The sequence below is a fragment of the Dermacentor silvarum genome, chromosome 1 (genome assembly GCF_013339745.2).
Source record: "Dermacentor silvarum isolate Dsil-2018 chromosome 1, BIME_Dsil_1.4, whole genome shotgun sequence".
NCBI classification, from domain to species: Eukaryota; Metazoa; Arthropoda; class Arachnida; order Ixodida; family Ixodidae; genus Dermacentor; species Dermacentor silvarum.
This window is the reverse complement of record NC_051154.1, coordinates 188,601,796-188,618,819: the sequence shown is the minus strand read 5'-3', so window position 1 is coordinate 188,618,819 and position 17,024 is coordinate 188,601,796. Positions and strand designations below refer to the sequence as shown.

At 39.3% G+C, this 17,024-nt stretch overlaps 1 protein-coding gene and 1 long non-coding RNA gene across 2 annotated transcripts in view; one reads left to right on the top strand and one right to left on the bottom strand.

Annotated features, from left to right (window-relative positions):
- The window catches only part of LOC125941373 (uncharacterized), a 61,504-nt gene that overhangs the window by 6,819 nt on the left and 37,661 nt on the right, over positions 1-17,024 (bottom strand). The gene's annotated exons all lie outside the window — the stretch shown is intronic.
- Positions 1-17,024, top strand: part of LOC119436540 (putative aminopeptidase-2) — a 168,940-nt gene that overhangs the window by 114,750 nt on the left and 37,166 nt on the right. Inside the window, exons 17-28 of the mRNA XM_049658436.1 lie at positions 2,405-2,545; positions 2,642-2,723; positions 2,837-3,375; positions 4,913-5,057; positions 5,486-5,614; positions 5,720-5,840; positions 6,095-6,249; positions 9,677-9,790; positions 11,244-11,378; positions 11,626-11,691; positions 11,802-11,879; positions 12,101-12,267. Of these exons, the coding sequence (XP_049514393.1) occupies positions 2,405-2,545; positions 2,642-2,723; positions 2,837-3,375; positions 4,913-5,057; positions 5,486-5,614; positions 5,720-5,840; positions 6,095-6,249; positions 9,677-9,790; positions 11,244-11,378; positions 11,626-11,691; positions 11,802-11,879; positions 12,101-12,267 (1,872 nt within the window). The remainder of the gene's footprint in view (positions 1-2,404; positions 2,546-2,641; positions 2,724-2,836; positions 3,376-4,912; positions 5,058-5,485; positions 5,615-5,719; positions 5,841-6,094; positions 6,250-9,676; positions 9,791-11,243; positions 11,379-11,625; positions 11,692-11,801; positions 11,880-12,100; positions 12,268-17,024) is intronic.

Here is a 17,024-nt window from a genome sequence, read left to right as displayed (position 1 = left end):
CTAAGCCCGGTCCCTTGTGCTACAATTCGACAGTGAGCAGCACTGGCATATCTACAGCCTTCCGCATATTTAGCTATATCGCGTGAGCGTCCAGCACGCATCATTTTAGCGCCTTTAAGCGGCGATAATCAGCAAGACCGGCAGAAGTACTCTCAAGTGCAATTCACTCTCATGTGCAAGAGTCGTCTAATGCAATGTTCACTTCAGGACGACGTACGACCATATTATAGTGTTCTCGCACAATATAGCTAAAAATGCGGGAGACTGTACATGGTAGTTTGACTTAAATCTAGGCACTGTACGAGAGACCCCAAAGAATGCGAAGAAATAATTTGTAGTACAGTAACAAAGATGCACAGGTAGGAAATAGGTTCATTTTCAAAGTACAATGCTCAATTACAATACAATGCAATACAAAGTACAATGCTCAATGCTCAAAATAAAATAGAAATCAAACAGCAACAAACTCAGATGCAGACAGAATTTCACATATGAACTATAGCACTAGAATCGTAAACTTAGGAAAAGAAATGAGCACATCAAGATCAGTCAGTCTGGATATATATAGACACATACATTCATATACATGCACACACATATATATATATATTCGACTTAATTTCGACGTTTTGGCCGGGGTCCGGCCTTCATCAAGAGTGCGATTTCAAGTGCACAGAGCTCAATTTATACATTTTGTCTTTAACGCAAAAAAAAGGTACCTGGTCTGTGACCACAAGCACATAAGCACGTGCACATTTAGTGATGTCATGCATACCAACACGTACATTGACTCATGTCAAACTCAATGGAAATAGGAGAGAGAGAAATCAACATGACTACAAACTTCGGGCACACATACAGTGGCGCTATAACGTGACTATAAACTTGCACGTGCATACAGTGGCGCGGAAAAAAAAAAAAGTAACCCACACGTGAACAGGTGCACATTCATTCGTGTCCGCCACAATATTTTTCATACACGCATAGACTTTGTATAAAAAAACAGCTTACCCACCAACACAAAGAATACCACTTGTTTGGTGCTCCAATGAACATTTTTCCTGGTTGCCTTATGCATTTCCTAACGATCATATGTGCAAATATCATATGGCATGTTTATAAAGTGATATGTATATTTCTGCATCATTAATTACAAATTCTTCTCATCCTTCTGTTATGTTGATGTTTATTACTTCACCTTGCCATAGAATTTCTCATTTATCTTTTCTTTTATTTTTGATACACACAGACTTTGTATAAGAAACAGCTTGCCCGCAAATACAAAAAATGCCACTTGTGCAAAGAATGCAATAGAATGCAGTTCGTGGAATTCAGAGGTCAGTGGAGGTCAAAGTACAGGTGTCCCATAACCAGGTAGGGGTGCACTGACCGTCTGCGTGGTCATACAAAAGTTGCAGCGACCTCAAACATACAAACAAAAGAAACACTCTCCTGGCAGCTGCTGCCCCTTGCATACCCTTTGTTACCATGTGACCCCTTTCCCCTACATTCCATTGACTACATTGCTACATTCCATTTTCCAACAAATTACCTATCTATCTTCTTTTTTTTTCTTTTTTTTTTTCATGGCACTGTATGCCTACGCAAGTTTGTGGTCACATTATAGCGCCAATTTATGTGCAGCCGAAGTTTGTAGTCACGTTTATTTCTCTTTCTGTCCTATTTTCGTTGAGTTTGACATGAGTCAATGTACGTGTTGGTATCCATGACGTCACTAAATATGCACGTGCTTGTGGTCATAGACCTGGTACCGTTATTTTTTTATTTTTTATTTTTTTTGTTACAGACAAAATGTATAACTTCAGCTCTGCGCTTGTAATCGCACCCTTGATGAAGGCCTGACCCCAGCCGAAACGTCGAAATTAAGTGTTTTTGCTTTTCTACGTGCATCTGCGCTTCTTTTAATTTGTTAACCACGGATCCGAAGAAATACTTCCTTCATATATATATATATATATATATATATATATATATATATATAAACACAAACATGCCCACACATATACATAACAAAAGCAATGCAAGAATCATCCAGGGGCCTTTTGTGATAAGAAATGAATGAAAAAGGAAAGAGCAGACGTAGTATCCGGGTTTAGTCATTTGTAGCTAGGGTGTTTAAAAGATCAGCAATGTGGCAGCAACATAAAACCGGTTGCCTACTAATTGCCGTATGTGTGTGCATGATATTATGAAAGACACTGTAAAGAACTGTAAAGAACTCTCTGGCAAAAATTTTGGTGTGTAGAAAGCATGTTATCTAACCAGTGTCATACATGCAGCTTGTGAATCATTATGTACGCACAGACATTGTTGGCCATATAAACACACCACTTGGTAACTTCCGTTTGTTCCAGTTACCGATAGTTTTTTTGTTTTTTTACAGATATCTGGCTTATGCAATGAATGAAAGCTATGTGCGTAGGCAAGACTTCTTTAGTGTGCTTTCCTTTCTTGCTGGAAACCCAGTTGGCCGTGATATTGTTTGGAAATTTGTGCGATACAAGTGGGACAGGCTTGTTCACAGGTAAGAGAAGTGGTGCAAAGAAGCTGGAGATTTTATTTGTGATTAATGTGTTGGCTAACATTGAAGTCTGACGTAGATACTCAAATTATTGTTTAGGTTCTCACTGAACGACCGCAACTTTGGAAATGTTGTGAAGACTATATGTGATTATTTCACAAAGCAGTTTGATTACAATGAGGTAAGTCAGTGTTTTATGGTTTCAACAGCCACAAAAGAGGAATGGTCAATAAATCACTCAGTGCATAAGGCTCTACATATCCACCAAACCTGACAGCAGAAAACTGTTTACAGATGCAGGCTTTCTTCCACAAGAACCCAAATGCTGGTGCAGGCAGGAGAGCTCGGGAGCAAGCCCTGGAGAATGTCCGCAACAACATAGCATGGATCAAACATCACGAACCAAGTGTGGCACGATGGCTGACCACCAACGTCATCCCAGAACCCTGGGAAAACATGCGTTTGCCTCGCCATGTCATCCCTGCAAGTTATGACATCACACTCGAACCCATTCCTACAGAAAATATAACAGTGGGCTCTAGCACAACTAGGATCACAGTGGTGAAGGCTACCAGTGTTCTTCTGGTGCATGCAAAAAATGTCAACATTACCAGAACAGTTGTTATGCGCCACAAGCGTGAAACTTTTGAAGAGGTTCCCCTGGGTAACGAGCCTTTTTTGTACATAGAGAATGACTACTGGGTCATACAGACCAGGAACATTCTTCCTCCAGGAGGTTATGTGCTCAAATTTGAGTTCAGTGCTTCCATGCTCAACTACCTGAGTGGCATCTACAAGACAAGCTACTGGGATGAAGCATCCAAAAGCAACAAGTGAGTTAAAACAGGCTAGAAAAAAACTGCCATCTGGCTGCCTTCCTGAGGATTACATTGAATAAGTCATATTATTGAGGTGTTTTTATATTTTTGCTAGGCAGTGAACGAAGCACAGATAACTTAGATTTTAGTTGTGGCATAGTCCTTGTAAATGAGCTATTTGAATGATTTGTTATGTTCCAAGTTGAATCCCAGCGTAAGAGCTTATGACTGTTTAACTGTCAGTGCTGTAGCATCTTCAGTTGTACAATGCAGCTATGTTGGCGGGGGCATGCATTTTCTCTCCTCTAGCCTGGCCGTGCATACGCTGCACGACTGGGCTTGGAATTAATGTGGTGTTTTGCAATGTCGCAAGCTTGCAACAAACATGACGGCATTTAACAACAGGTTGTAACCTGTCGCCTCGATATTATGCAATTTTAAATCGAAGCCTTCTTTGCACCGTTCAACGAGTTTTGATGCTGTATTGGTCGGGCAGTGTGGAGATCAGTGCGCTGATAGCGTCGTCCCACTGCGGGTGGCGCTATCAGCCATGGCAGCAGAGTGGACGCGAAAGATTCACAGGCTTCGATTTGTACCACTGATGTGAAGATATTGTCAACATGACATGAAACCGAATATTTGGTCACGAACTCTGAAATTCAACAAAATAAAAAAAAATTTCGTCTAAATTTTTTTTTTTTCGATTAACCAATAATCCAGAAATGTTTACAGCCCTTTCCATGTAAGAAAAATCAGTCAACTACTGTAATTATTTGCATAAAAGGTTGAATTTCATACAATAAACTGTAGATATAACGAAGTAAAGTGCTGATTTTACCATTATATCGTTATAGCGAGGTTTAACTGTAATAACTATTTATTTAGAGGGACCAACAACTGATTGTAATGTGGTACCTATTTTGCTATAGTGCATTTGGAAAGCTTATTGCCCAGAGCGCCCAATCTTGCAAAGTTATGTGGAAAATACTGTGGAACACTTTTTTAACCACTTCGACTGTAGCCACGATTGTCTTCATGTGGTCCCATGCTAGATGATGAAACAGACAGAACCATATGATAAAACAGACATTGATACCAGAGACAACATAGGGGAAATTAATTGTTATGCTTGATTCAAATGCTGAAATAATATGGTAGAAAGAAATGAAAGGGGACAAAGAGATAACTTGCCACAGGTGGGTGCCGAACCTACATCTTCCGCATTACGTGTGCATTGCTTTACCAATTAATCTACTGCAGCAGCCATCCTCCCATCCACTTCATTGGGAATTTGTGCTTTCAACACTTTCACAATTAATTGTGAAAATTCTATACCTTTATATTATTAAATCATTGTATATCATCACAGATTTCTTACTTTTAGTTAATTTGCTTCATTAATTGCAGCAATTTAAGGTTATCACAGGCGAAGTGTTCAAGCTTGTTATTTCACACTTGAACAATTTCTTACCTATATTTCCAACATTGTTTGTACAGTATCGTTAACATCTTTGTATTTTTCACTCTAAGTGTGAGCTTTTTTCTCTTGCAGATTTATGATCACTTCACAATTTCAGCCCACATTTGCTCGCATGGCATTTCCTTGCTTTGATGAACCAGGATTCAAAGCAAATTTTACTATAACTGTCATCCACGATGCTACAATGAAGGCTATATCTAATATGCCTGTCGACAAGGTGACTTTATTATTACTATCTTTGTTGTTGTTCTTGGTGTAAACTGTGATACAAATTAAGCTTTATAGGATTGCCTTGCTTTGAAAGATTAATCTGTTGCTTGCTAACAAGCTGTTCAATGGTACAATGCACTATAAAAGTTTATGAAGCATGAAAACCATGAGGAAGGGAAATGTTACCATAGATTATGTCTGCATCCTGTTACTGAAGGCTACACTCTATATTTTTGCGTATGACTATGGCGCTGCACCTTTTTATATTTAAGTTTTCACATTCAAGCCATGAGGAGTGTTAACTTTTCCATACATCTTGATCTCCAAAACCTTTTTGTACAAACAATGCCGTGTTAACTTTGCTAGCACTCCTGTTTTGTCAACCTTTATTGTTTAGATGACAGTTATATACGATCTCAGTTATTTTCTTCACAGATTCGCATCCTAGATGACACCAGAGTTGCAACACGATTCCAAGAATCCCATAAGATGACAACTTACCTTGTGGCTATTGCTGTCTGCGACTTTGACTACATATCAGGAAACACATCAAGCGGCACACCGGTAAAGCTGAGCTGCATAGCATATCGTATCTCACACTCTTTTTATACTACTTGTAACTTTTCTTTTCATATAGTGCTGTACACACTTATGCTTTGCTCTTTTCAGGTGCGAATTTTTGCCCGCCAGGAGATGCTTCCTCATGCAAATTATGCGCTTTCAGCCACCATTCAAGTTTTGGAACTCTTTGAAAATCAGTTTGCTATAAGATTTCCCCTTCCAAAGCTAGGTAACTAAATCAAAATTTTTGTTTTTGATGCACTTAGTTTCTCTAGCACATAAGCATTGCGGCACACTGCTTTGATACCAATTTTGCTCCCAATTCATGGCATAACAGGGCAGTTACCTTGCTTCAAAACAAGTTAGAGATAGGGGTATCCACTTTCACTTGATATTGCTATGTTCGACACAACTCATATTCACCATTTGTTTTTTTACCAATATATTGAGCGTGCAGTGCAACTGATCAGCTTTCTGTTTTAGACAGCATTGCCATTCCGGACCCCCAAGCAGCTGCTATGGAAAACTGGGGCCTGATCATGTACAGCGAATGCATGATGCTCTACAACCAAAATACCACATCTGTCTCTGATCACTACAGCACAGTAGAAGTTATATCTCATGAACTGGCACATATGGTTTGTAGATTTATTTGCATGTTTTCACTAAAAAATTAGTATGACATTTCATAATGTGCTAATGCTTTCACATTTAGCAATTGTAACTATGTATGCAACTTCTTAACATCTATGCGCTTGTGTCAGTGGCATACGTGTAAAGGCATGCCAATGACGAGATACGGCATGTGAGTTGAACCTTGAAATGTGGCAGCTGTTCCTACACAAGGGCAAAGTGTAAAACAGACCTTTGTACTAGAGAATATTTAGTGCTTGCTGAAAAACCAAGTTTTCTAGACTCTTGTTAGTCTAAACAATCCGAACATTTTATTGTAGACACTTTTATTTGAGTGTATTGGCAAAAGTTATGCTGGGCATATCTGGTTCCACAGAGGCGTCCAGGGCATATAAATATTTATTAGCTTTTTTGAAAAACTAATGGAGAGAGAGGGAAAAAAATTTTTTTTAAACTTGCACATGTGCCCTTTATCAGGAACACATTCTGCAGATTATGCCAAAATTATACTTTAGTTAACTCCCAAAGAACAAAGTTGCATGTCTATGGTTCTAAAAAATTGTGAGAAAGAGATTATAAATGGATGGCATCACAATGCAGAAAATTCCACAAAGAATCAGCAGTTGGATTTGAATCAGTGTTGACCAAGGAAAAAAAGTTCATTGTTCACAGCACTCATACATATCAGCATGCATCATTCATGTCAATGGCGATAGGCAGAAGTTAATCGTAAGCTTGACACAGCAAGGTGCATTTCCGATTTAGTCCTGGCAGTATACACATATGCTAACTGATCCACAATACTGCTTTTTTAAAGGGGCCCTGAACCACCCCTCGGGCTTGGTGAAATAACATAGTCCGTGGGTAGCATACACAGCTGCGAACATCTCAGACAAGTTTTGCTGTCGTACACGGTGCATAAAGCTGGCAAGCGAAGCGCGAAGTCACCTTTCTCTCAAACACTCTAGTTTCAACAGAAATCATGATTCTCACTCTTTTCTGGGTGCCTTATTTCGTAATAAAGCACATTCCCATACGCGGCTGCTATTGGTCACTGCAGTCATTCACACTGTGGCTGCTGCAGGGTGCCACCACGAGTCCACTGGCTAAGCGCACTGTGGTTCTCTGAGACAGCCACGTTTGGCTTACGTTTAGTGCATCGTAGACACCAGAATCGGAAGTCGTGGTGTCTACGTTAACATCCAACATAAAATTTGAACTGCACACTATGGTGACATTTTGAAGGCAGAGCGTTGTGGCCCCACCCCACTCCGCCATAGCCTTCGCAGTGCAATGCATTGAATAAGGAACGGGAGCACAGTGGAGGCCGTCTTTGATTGCCAATAACCCCGCTTCTGCTGAACGCATTGGAGTACTTTTTGCGGCAAAGTATTTCTGAAATAGCATATTTTCACTTTATATGTATTTCTCCACTCCGATAAAAAGTGGTTCAGGGCCCCTTTAAGCATCATTCTGATAATTCATTCATCAGCATGCTTTGAAGAGTCTTCAGTATGCAAGGACACTTGATATTTGTTCCGGACGCTCAGTTTGTGCTTTTAATAAAGCATGCTTCATAATGTGTGGTATAATGACAGAAGCTTGCTAACTGGGATGTGAACATTGGTCTATATTAATGGCGAAAGAAGGCTGATTATTATTCAAAAACTATTTGATGATTATAATAATATTCAATCCAGTTCGCTAGCAGCACTTTTCAATTTGTATTCAATTTGGTCCCAAAAATTACTACCTATTTGCCCACCTCTACATTTAATCACTGCCATCTATATGTCTTAGCCATGTTCTATTCAAGAAATTCCCTGTCACACTAGCTCACTTTGGTGTAGCCAGTAACCTGGCATGTGCCATCTAATGGATGCCTTCTTAGCACAACCTGCGTTCCCCTCCCCAATCAACAACCGCTGGTCCTCCTTCTATCAATAAAGGACTTTATTATTATTATTATTATTATTATTATTATTATTATTATTATTATTATTATTATTATTATTATTATTATTATTATTATTATTTATTCAAGGAAAGCACAAGTTTTGATGATTATGGCATCTGGAAAAATGGGGGCAGCACTGTTTTATATCAGTCACATTTAGAATGTAGGTCACCTGGGATCAACCCTGCATACAGCATGAATTTTCTCAGTGTTTTGACAGTTAACAATGGGATACTGCATTTTTTCTCGGCCAGTAATTCTTCATGCTGCTTGCAATTAGATGAAGATGAAAGAATAATTTTTCAGCTGTGTTGATTTTTTCACGAAGTCACTGCTTCCACACAACAGGAAACATACATTTTTGCTACTGCACAGGAGGAATAGCCTACGTTACCCACTAGTGACGCACAGTGCAGTAAATATGTTAGCTACTCTGTCTAATGTGACCAAATTCCTTTGATGCCAAAGTGGGACAGGGAGAGGGGGTGGGGGTCAAGATTCAACATTTATTCCGTTTTGTTTATATCAATGAAAACTATTTTCGAAGCTGTTCATTCAATTTGTAGACTTGAGTTTCAGCATTATTTTGCATGCTTCCAAAACAGCATGCATGAAGAGCAAAACGGCATGAGGATGGTGTGGTCAGTGTGCTTTGCTACGGGTCGTCATTGAGAAGTCTATTGTAATTGGATCAAGAATGCGTATGAGTCATTAGTGATGGTGCGTTCTAGGACGATTGTGATCCCAAAACAGTTCAGAAAGCGACCCGTTTGCTTTTCCTATTTCGAAACGTTGTAAGAGATCAGGTGCAGCTGCCTCACTTCTGGCAGTGTTTCACTTTGCTACTTGCCTTTCAAGTCATTTTGAAAGTGGTACCACCAGACCCATAAGTGGACAGCTGATTCAGCCTCATAAGGCAAGAATTCCGGGACAGCTCAGGGTCCTGAGAGGCCAAAGCGAGGCAGAACACCATCCCACGTGTAAGCTGTGGGGTAATGAGACAACTGTGTTAAAAGCAGGATGGGTCCCATCTAAACAGGAATGTCAGGTCACCTTAACTATGTCGTCTGTAGTGGAAAACCTACATATGGAAAACCTTACATCAGCTGGAAACAAAGTGCACTATTTGCTGCGAATGCAAGGTCGCCCTTTTTGGTCTTTTCAGTAATCAGCTCTAGGAGTTTAATAATAACAATGTTTATTTGCTATTGACTTTTTCTAAATTACACAAAAAGGTTTGACAGTACACATCCCTTATAACAAACTATGATAGTAGGGCAGAAGGCATTTTTACAGTATTAGCTGTGTGTAATTGGTAACAATGTCAAATGCTGTGGCAGAATGCTCCTAATGGTTACTGTTTCTGTATGCATTGTTAGGAAAGCTTTTGTATACTTTGTTTCAGTCTTGACAGCAGTGGCTACCACATAGGGTGTTCTATTGATCTCAGCGCAGTGTGCTTTTGTTTCTTTCAGTGGTTTGGAAACCTTGTCACAATGAAATGGTGGGATGATTTATGGTTGAACGAAGGATTTGCGACTTATAGCTCACACAAAGGAATTGAACTCGTTGAGCCTACATGGGATGCGGTATGTCAAATATATTTATAAGCATTTTTTGTAATTCACAAACACAATGAACAGATTTTAATTCAATATATCAGTTGTTGTAGAAACTAAAGAGGTGTGTCAAGCACACATATGCACAGAACTTTCAACGAACACACATGCACTATGACTGAGCTGCTTGAAAATACATTAGAAACCTCTTTATAGTGAAACCACGTATATTGAATATACTGCTGTAATTAACAAAAACACCGGTCCCAATTTATCCCCCATAGATGTCGGTATATTTTTCTTTTGAATTTGTATAAAGAAATGGCTATGGGGAAGAAACAGATACATTTCAGCAAAAATAACAAAACAATGGATTCCTAATTATAACTGCAACACCAATTTTTCTCATAGCTGGGAAGATAATTCGTGAGCATTAAAGTTGTGTTTATGCCTGCACCTAGGATATGAAATCTGTATCCATTTGATGAAATAATCATCCATTCAAAGATAGTTTACTCAACTCACTTCAACTGAACCAGGAGCACATAGATTTTACTAAGTTCACAAGTGTTGACCTGCTGAAAGCCATCCACAAAAGTGCAGCTTCCAGGAATAATGCTTTGCAGCAAACCATGTTTGCATACCTCCCAGAAGTTGAAGATTTCTGCCCTGATGTTGCTGCATGTGACTGCATGTGAAGGTGTGATAGACATGCAAGATTTTGAGATACTTTCAGATGTCATGCATACTAAGGTTTATTTTTTGCATCTTTTAAAAATTTATATAGTGTGACAGCAAAGGCCAACAACCACCACGTCATCAGATGACATATGCAATGAAATCTTTCCTGCATCTACTGTCAGTTTGGATATGAAGTTAAGCTGTCAGTTTGGATATGAAGTTAAGCTGACTGAGCACAGATACAACCATCGGATCACATGAGATTGTGGAAGATGAGTAAATCTCACAGCTTGAGATGTATTTACTAGGACAGAAAGCAGTGTCAAAGCTAAAAACAATGTACAGACATCAATACTTGTTGATTTCACATTCAGTACAGTATAATTATAGCTTCAGTAATGTGTTGATCTACACTACAGTAACAAAGAATGAAATTATGTTTATTGCAAGTTTCTCACAGTTTAAATGGACGGTAGGGTTAACTACGCTTATGCTGAAGACTCTGATATATAGCAAAACAATACAAATAACTTCAGTTTAATGAGGTTCTACTTTATATCAAAGCCAATTAACACAATCATTGATAATGATAATGATTACTAAAAAACATAATGTAAATAAGCCCTGTTCTGCTGTCACTTAAGCAAATTCATTATTTGGCTGAGTGGAAGGTCATTGTGTAGTATGCAGACTCTGAGAAGTATTCATTAAAAACTTAATTTTCTACTCCTATCTTTGCGATAAGGAAAAGCGAGATTTTGAATTAGTAGACAGTCATATAATAATTTGTACCTTCATGCAGGAGACGCAGTTTCTGTTGAAGCTAATATCAGGGGTCCTTGAAAAAGATGCAGTCTTAAGTTCCCATCCGATTGTTATGCCAGTCACCCAGCCAAGTGACATCACGGAGATATTTGATGTTATATCCTACAGCAAGGTATGTTCTACCATTTTATAGGTGAAAGGGACAAATTGTCATCTACCCAACTGTAGCATGAACATACAAAGGAAACCCTGATAACATTGCTTTGTAGCTTCGTGCTACAGTCGGGTGGATGAAAATTTTTCCCTTTCATGAAATTTCCTTCACCTTGTGGACTTCCACAGAACTGATTTTCCAAACCATTATATAGGTCATTACTCAGTCATGTGAACCAATTTGGGAGAACTGTAATTTTTTTCAGGGGTCAGCTGTTATCAGAATGCTGGAATCCTTTATGGGAACAGGAGACTTCATACGAGGACTTCAGGTATCAACATTGTATCTTAGTGCTAATGAATACATTGTTTACTGTTTATGACATCACTAATATATGTACATGTAATGATGCATCTCTTTCATTTTGTTGCAAATACGTAGAATTATTTAAAAAGCCGAAAGCGCAGCAGTGCTGTAACACTGGATCTGTGGAAAGCATTGGAAAGTGTTTCATCAAAAGTGAGTACCAGTCACTTATTACTACCCTTAATACCCACAACCTACTTTCCAAAAAAAAATTGTTTGCACTGTACAAAAACTTAGTTGGTGTTCATTCATCGTAATAAATGCCAATTATGTGTCTTGTACAACATGGCAAACTCGCTTTTTGTACAAGTGCATTTTTATTATGTTGAATTGTATGAGTTACATTCCATATAGGAAGAAAATTATCTTTTCAGCATCAACACATAACTACCATCATGAACACTTGGACAAGACAGATGGGCTACCCATGTGTGTCAGTTAGACGACTGCATAGTAACTCTAGCCAGTATGAAGTTGTCCAGCAGAGGTTTCTGTTGAACCCTGATGATGCAGCAAATCTCACCAATGATTCACCATTCAGGTTTGTATGTCTACAAATTCAATTGAATAGCTTCAAACAGGCATCTGTAAAGTTATCAATGAAAGATCTCATGGAAACAATGAAATTGCATTTAGGAGTTTGTCTCTTCTGGTCTAAACATAAATTATCTACAGTGAGTCTCTTTTTACTGTATTTGCAAAAATATAATGCGATGGAGGACTTTTTGCAATTGGAAAAATAACTTTTAGAAGCAGTATTAGAGAGTTTTAGCATGTATGGTATTCCGTTAAATGCAGGCAAATCAGGCGTAATACCGGGTGAAGGGGGGCACAAACGTGAGTGGACTGCATGGTCCAGCCCACTCATGTTTGTGCCACTGCCCATCCGACAAAACGCCCAGTCCACCTGCATTTAGCGGAATGCCAGACACACTAAAACTCTCTATTTTGATTATACAATGAACTAACAATGTAAAGTGCAACTGCAGCCATGGCTTAAATACTATAACATTGTAGTCTAGCATGATGGGAGATCTGTTGCAGTGATGTGCACTTGCATGCAGCCACATGTGCCTGCTCTGGCATGCATTTTGGTGTGGAATCGCACACTGTGTTATGCTGGAACATTCCTGCTGCCCCTTGGGGCCAGATGTTCATGCGTTGGGGTGGCAGCATTCCTTGCACAGATGAGGCCAGGTGGGCACATACGAGGCATGTTCAAAAAGTATCGAACCTTCATCTTCCCCAAGTAAACCAATAAAGTGCAGGCGGCTTCTTTCGGTGTAGATATGGAGGGGACATTCATGCGCAAGCTTGAATCTTTTTCCGCCCACAGAAAGCATCAGTTTCTAGTAGTCGGCCTATGAGTGAGGACATGTAGTAAGCGCTTGTCGGATTCCAGTAATTTATAAAATGACGGAAAGACATGAGCAGTGATATTGCATCAAATTTTGCCAAAAGCTTGGCGATACCCAAGTGGAAACCATTCGCAAGATTCAACAGGCTTTTGGAGAAGATGCCATGAGCACCTCATGGATAAAGGAGTGGTACAACCGCTTCAAAGATAGCCACACATCAATGGACAGTGAACTGCATTCAGGCAGACCCTCAACAACCCAAAATGAGAATGTCATTGAGCAAGTGCGGACTTTTATCATGGAGGATCGTCTCATCACAGTCCGAGAACTTGCAAACTAGATTGGGGTAAACATTGGATTTTGACTGAGGATTTGGGTATGAGGAGTGTGTCAGAGAAATTCGTACCGAAACTGCTAACAATGGAGCAAAAGCAACTCTGTCTGGAAATTGCACAGGACCTGCTGCATAATGCAAACAGTAACCCCAACTTTTAGAACACTGTGATCACAGGTGAAGAGTTGTGGGTTTACGGATACGACCCAGAAACCAAGATGCAGTCACCACAGACGAAGCATCCGACATCCCCGAGGCCAAAAAAAGTGCAGCAGGTCGATAGCAACGTCAAGGTCATGTCGACAGTTTTCTTCGACTCCCGTGGGGTGGTGCATCATGAGTACACACCACAAGGCCGAACCATCACAAAAAATACTACCAGGAGGTCTTTTGTCGCCTTCGTGATGCTGTGTGGTGCAAATGACCAGATCTGTGGGCAGCAAAAACTTGTCAGCACTTTTTAATTACTGCTTTAAAGCTCATGTTGCAATGGGAGTATTGCAGGGGCTGCCACAGGAGACTAAAGTGACAGATGCAATGTTAAAAATGTCAATCATTGGTGAGATATCAACAGAAATTTACTTTTTTCTACTCCTATTCTGAAATATGGCATTCAAAGAGGGCCAGAAGTGCTGCCCATGTTATGATTTCTGCCAATGGCTTCACTGCCTGTGCACGCCTTTTACCTCGCAAAACTCATCTGTCAGTGATAGACCGTCACTTGCAGTAAAAGCATGTGATGATGCATTGAATACCTTGGCAGGCCTTTGCAGTAAGCTGCTTTGAGTCACAACAGTGTCAAGTATCACATGGGGAGCATGTCTGGTGCTTATTGTGTGCAGCTTTAGAAATGGATGAGAAAAAGGTTAATTTTTGTGAACAAATATCTGAACAGATGGTGCTATTGAAATTGCGTAAATAGCTCTGGCCTCCTGTGGCACCGCAATACTGCCATTGCAACATGCTACTTAAAAAAATAAGTTGATTAATAAATTTCACTTAATTAACTAACTACAATGGCTACTTGCCCATCTGGTCTAGTCGACTACACTGAAGGGACAAAAAATCGTGGAGGAAACATCCTCACAGTGGTTAAATCATTTTCAAGAAAAGATCTGTTACCTTCTTCTTCTTTCTCGGGTTTTACGTGCTAAAACCAGTTCTGATTATGAGGCACGCCGTAGTGGAGAGCTCCGGATTAATTTTGACCACCTGGGGTTCTTTAACGTGCACTACAATGCAAGCACACAGGCATTTTTGCATTTCGCCTTCATCAAAATGCGGCCACCACGGCCGGGATTCGATTCCGCGACCTCGTGCTCAGCAGCGCAATGCCTTAGCTGACTGAGCCACCGTGGCGGGTGGGATCTGTTACCACTAAAAAAAAATCCTTATATATATATATATATATAAGGATTTTATATATATATACAGTGCCTTCAAAGTCTCAGTAATTTTCATAAAACTGCTAGGCTAGCTGCAAAAATACTGCTTGCACAGATTGTCTATGTGTTTTGGCAGAATCAATTATTGCAAACAAGTGGAGCCAGCAAGAGCATGATTAAAAAAACATTGTTAATTAACATTTCCTAATTTCAGGATATATGTCAAGATGCCTATATGTTTATATATAAGCCATAAAGATAATAGGATCTGAGGGGCTATATTTTTGGTTATTTACAACCATAGGAAGAAAACAGACTATGAAGCCAGAGAAAGCATAGTGGAAATTATGTGATATTGAAATGTAGAAATAATAAGGGAAAGGGGGAATCAAAGTGGATGAAAAGACAACTTACCGCTAGTGGGAGCCAAAATTGAAGCTTTTTCTGGCTCTGTTTTCTTCATCTGGATGTTTACATTAAAAACTTAAGACAGTCATATTTGAAGGCAACTGCTGTTTTGTTTGATTCTTCTACAGCACTTGTGTTCCACAATCTTTATCAAATTTGGCACTTGGTATGCTAATTTCGCATTCAGGGACAGGAGTATTGCATACAGCAAGCCATTCTCGAAGCTGGGTGCAGCTAATAACAGCTGTTTGCCTGTTCTCAACTGGCAAACACAAGAATACCGACCTTCCCATTCCCCCATGCATGGTGGAGTGTAAATGTCTCGTTTCATTATGCAATGTGGCTAAAAATTCATGAGCGATCATTTAGAAGGCAAAAAGCACTGTGGGTAAGGGCCAACTTATTTTACATTTAATTTGCAGTTTAAGGTGAATGCAGTTGTTTGTCTTTATGAGGCACCCAGACATGCTTTTTTATGCCACTGATGTGAATATCTTGCAGGCGCCCCTTAACTTTCAGCTTAGCATCATCATAAAAGTGCATGTAGAATAACTTGGAAAAAGTTAGTTGACAAAAACACCATTCATCCCGCAAGTGTTAACATGGCAGTATCAGGATGCTCGTGATTTTTTAATTTGGAGAAGGTAAACATGGTCATAGCTTATGTGGAAATCAACCTTTATGTCGAATTAGTAAGAAAGTTTTGCACGTCTCATTATCCTGGCCGTTAAGTTCTGGCTTGATGAGTGTGCGGAAAGGAGCTAAGTGCTTATTTATAAATGAAACATTTGAAACGGCCATTTTGGCTTATGTTAAACTGATGATGGAAGCCAGCATAAAAGATAAAACCAAAGAATCTGGATGCAGCACTGGTTCTGTTCGCATTGTGCTGAAAAGCCATGTCTACCTTCTGTACAATAAGTCACTTCATCAAGAACTCGTGATTTTCTAATTTGGAGAAGGTAAACATGGTCGTAGCTTATGTGGAAATCAACTTTTATGTTGAATTAGTAAGAAATTTTTACACGTCTCGTTATTCTTGCCATAAAGTTCTGGCTCGATGAGTGTGTGGAAAGGAGTTAAGTGCTTTGTTATAAGTGAAGCATTTGAAACTGCCATTGTGGCTTATGTTAAACTGAACTGATGATGGAAGCCAGTATAAAAGATAAAACCAAAGAATCTGGATGCAGCACTGGTTCTGTTCGGATTGTGCTGAGAAGTGATGTCTACCTTCTATACCATATGGCACTTCATCAAGAACTGAGGGAGTTCGATTTTTTTTAAAACGAAAAAGTTTTTTGTAATTTGACCCTAATAAATATTGAAGAAGACAAATTCTTTCTGCGCAGAATTCTGGGAAACATTGTTATAAAGAAGTCACATCCAACACGAATAGAGCTTCAGTATATTCAATATCTGTTACAAAATCACATGCTGAATATAGCGGAGAAAATTTGTATCTTTCTTTATTATATGCAATAATTCGTTATATCCATGTTTGTTGTATTGAGGTTTGACTTTAATGTGAATGGAAACATCAACACTCACAATTCTGCTCACTGGAGTTGCAAAACCCTCACTGGATAAGACCACACAAACACCCAGTTCATTGGGCCGTAAATGTCTGGTGCAGAATTCCTAAAGAAAAGATTATTCATCCATATTTTTTTCAATTTTAGTTTTGACTCAAAGTATATTGCGAACCAAAAATGCTTTTTTATGTGGTCGATGTCTTCACCTATTGCCTACCACTGAGACATTTGCACCATGTTTGGTTTCTACATAATGGAGCAGTCTGCACTATTCAAGGGAA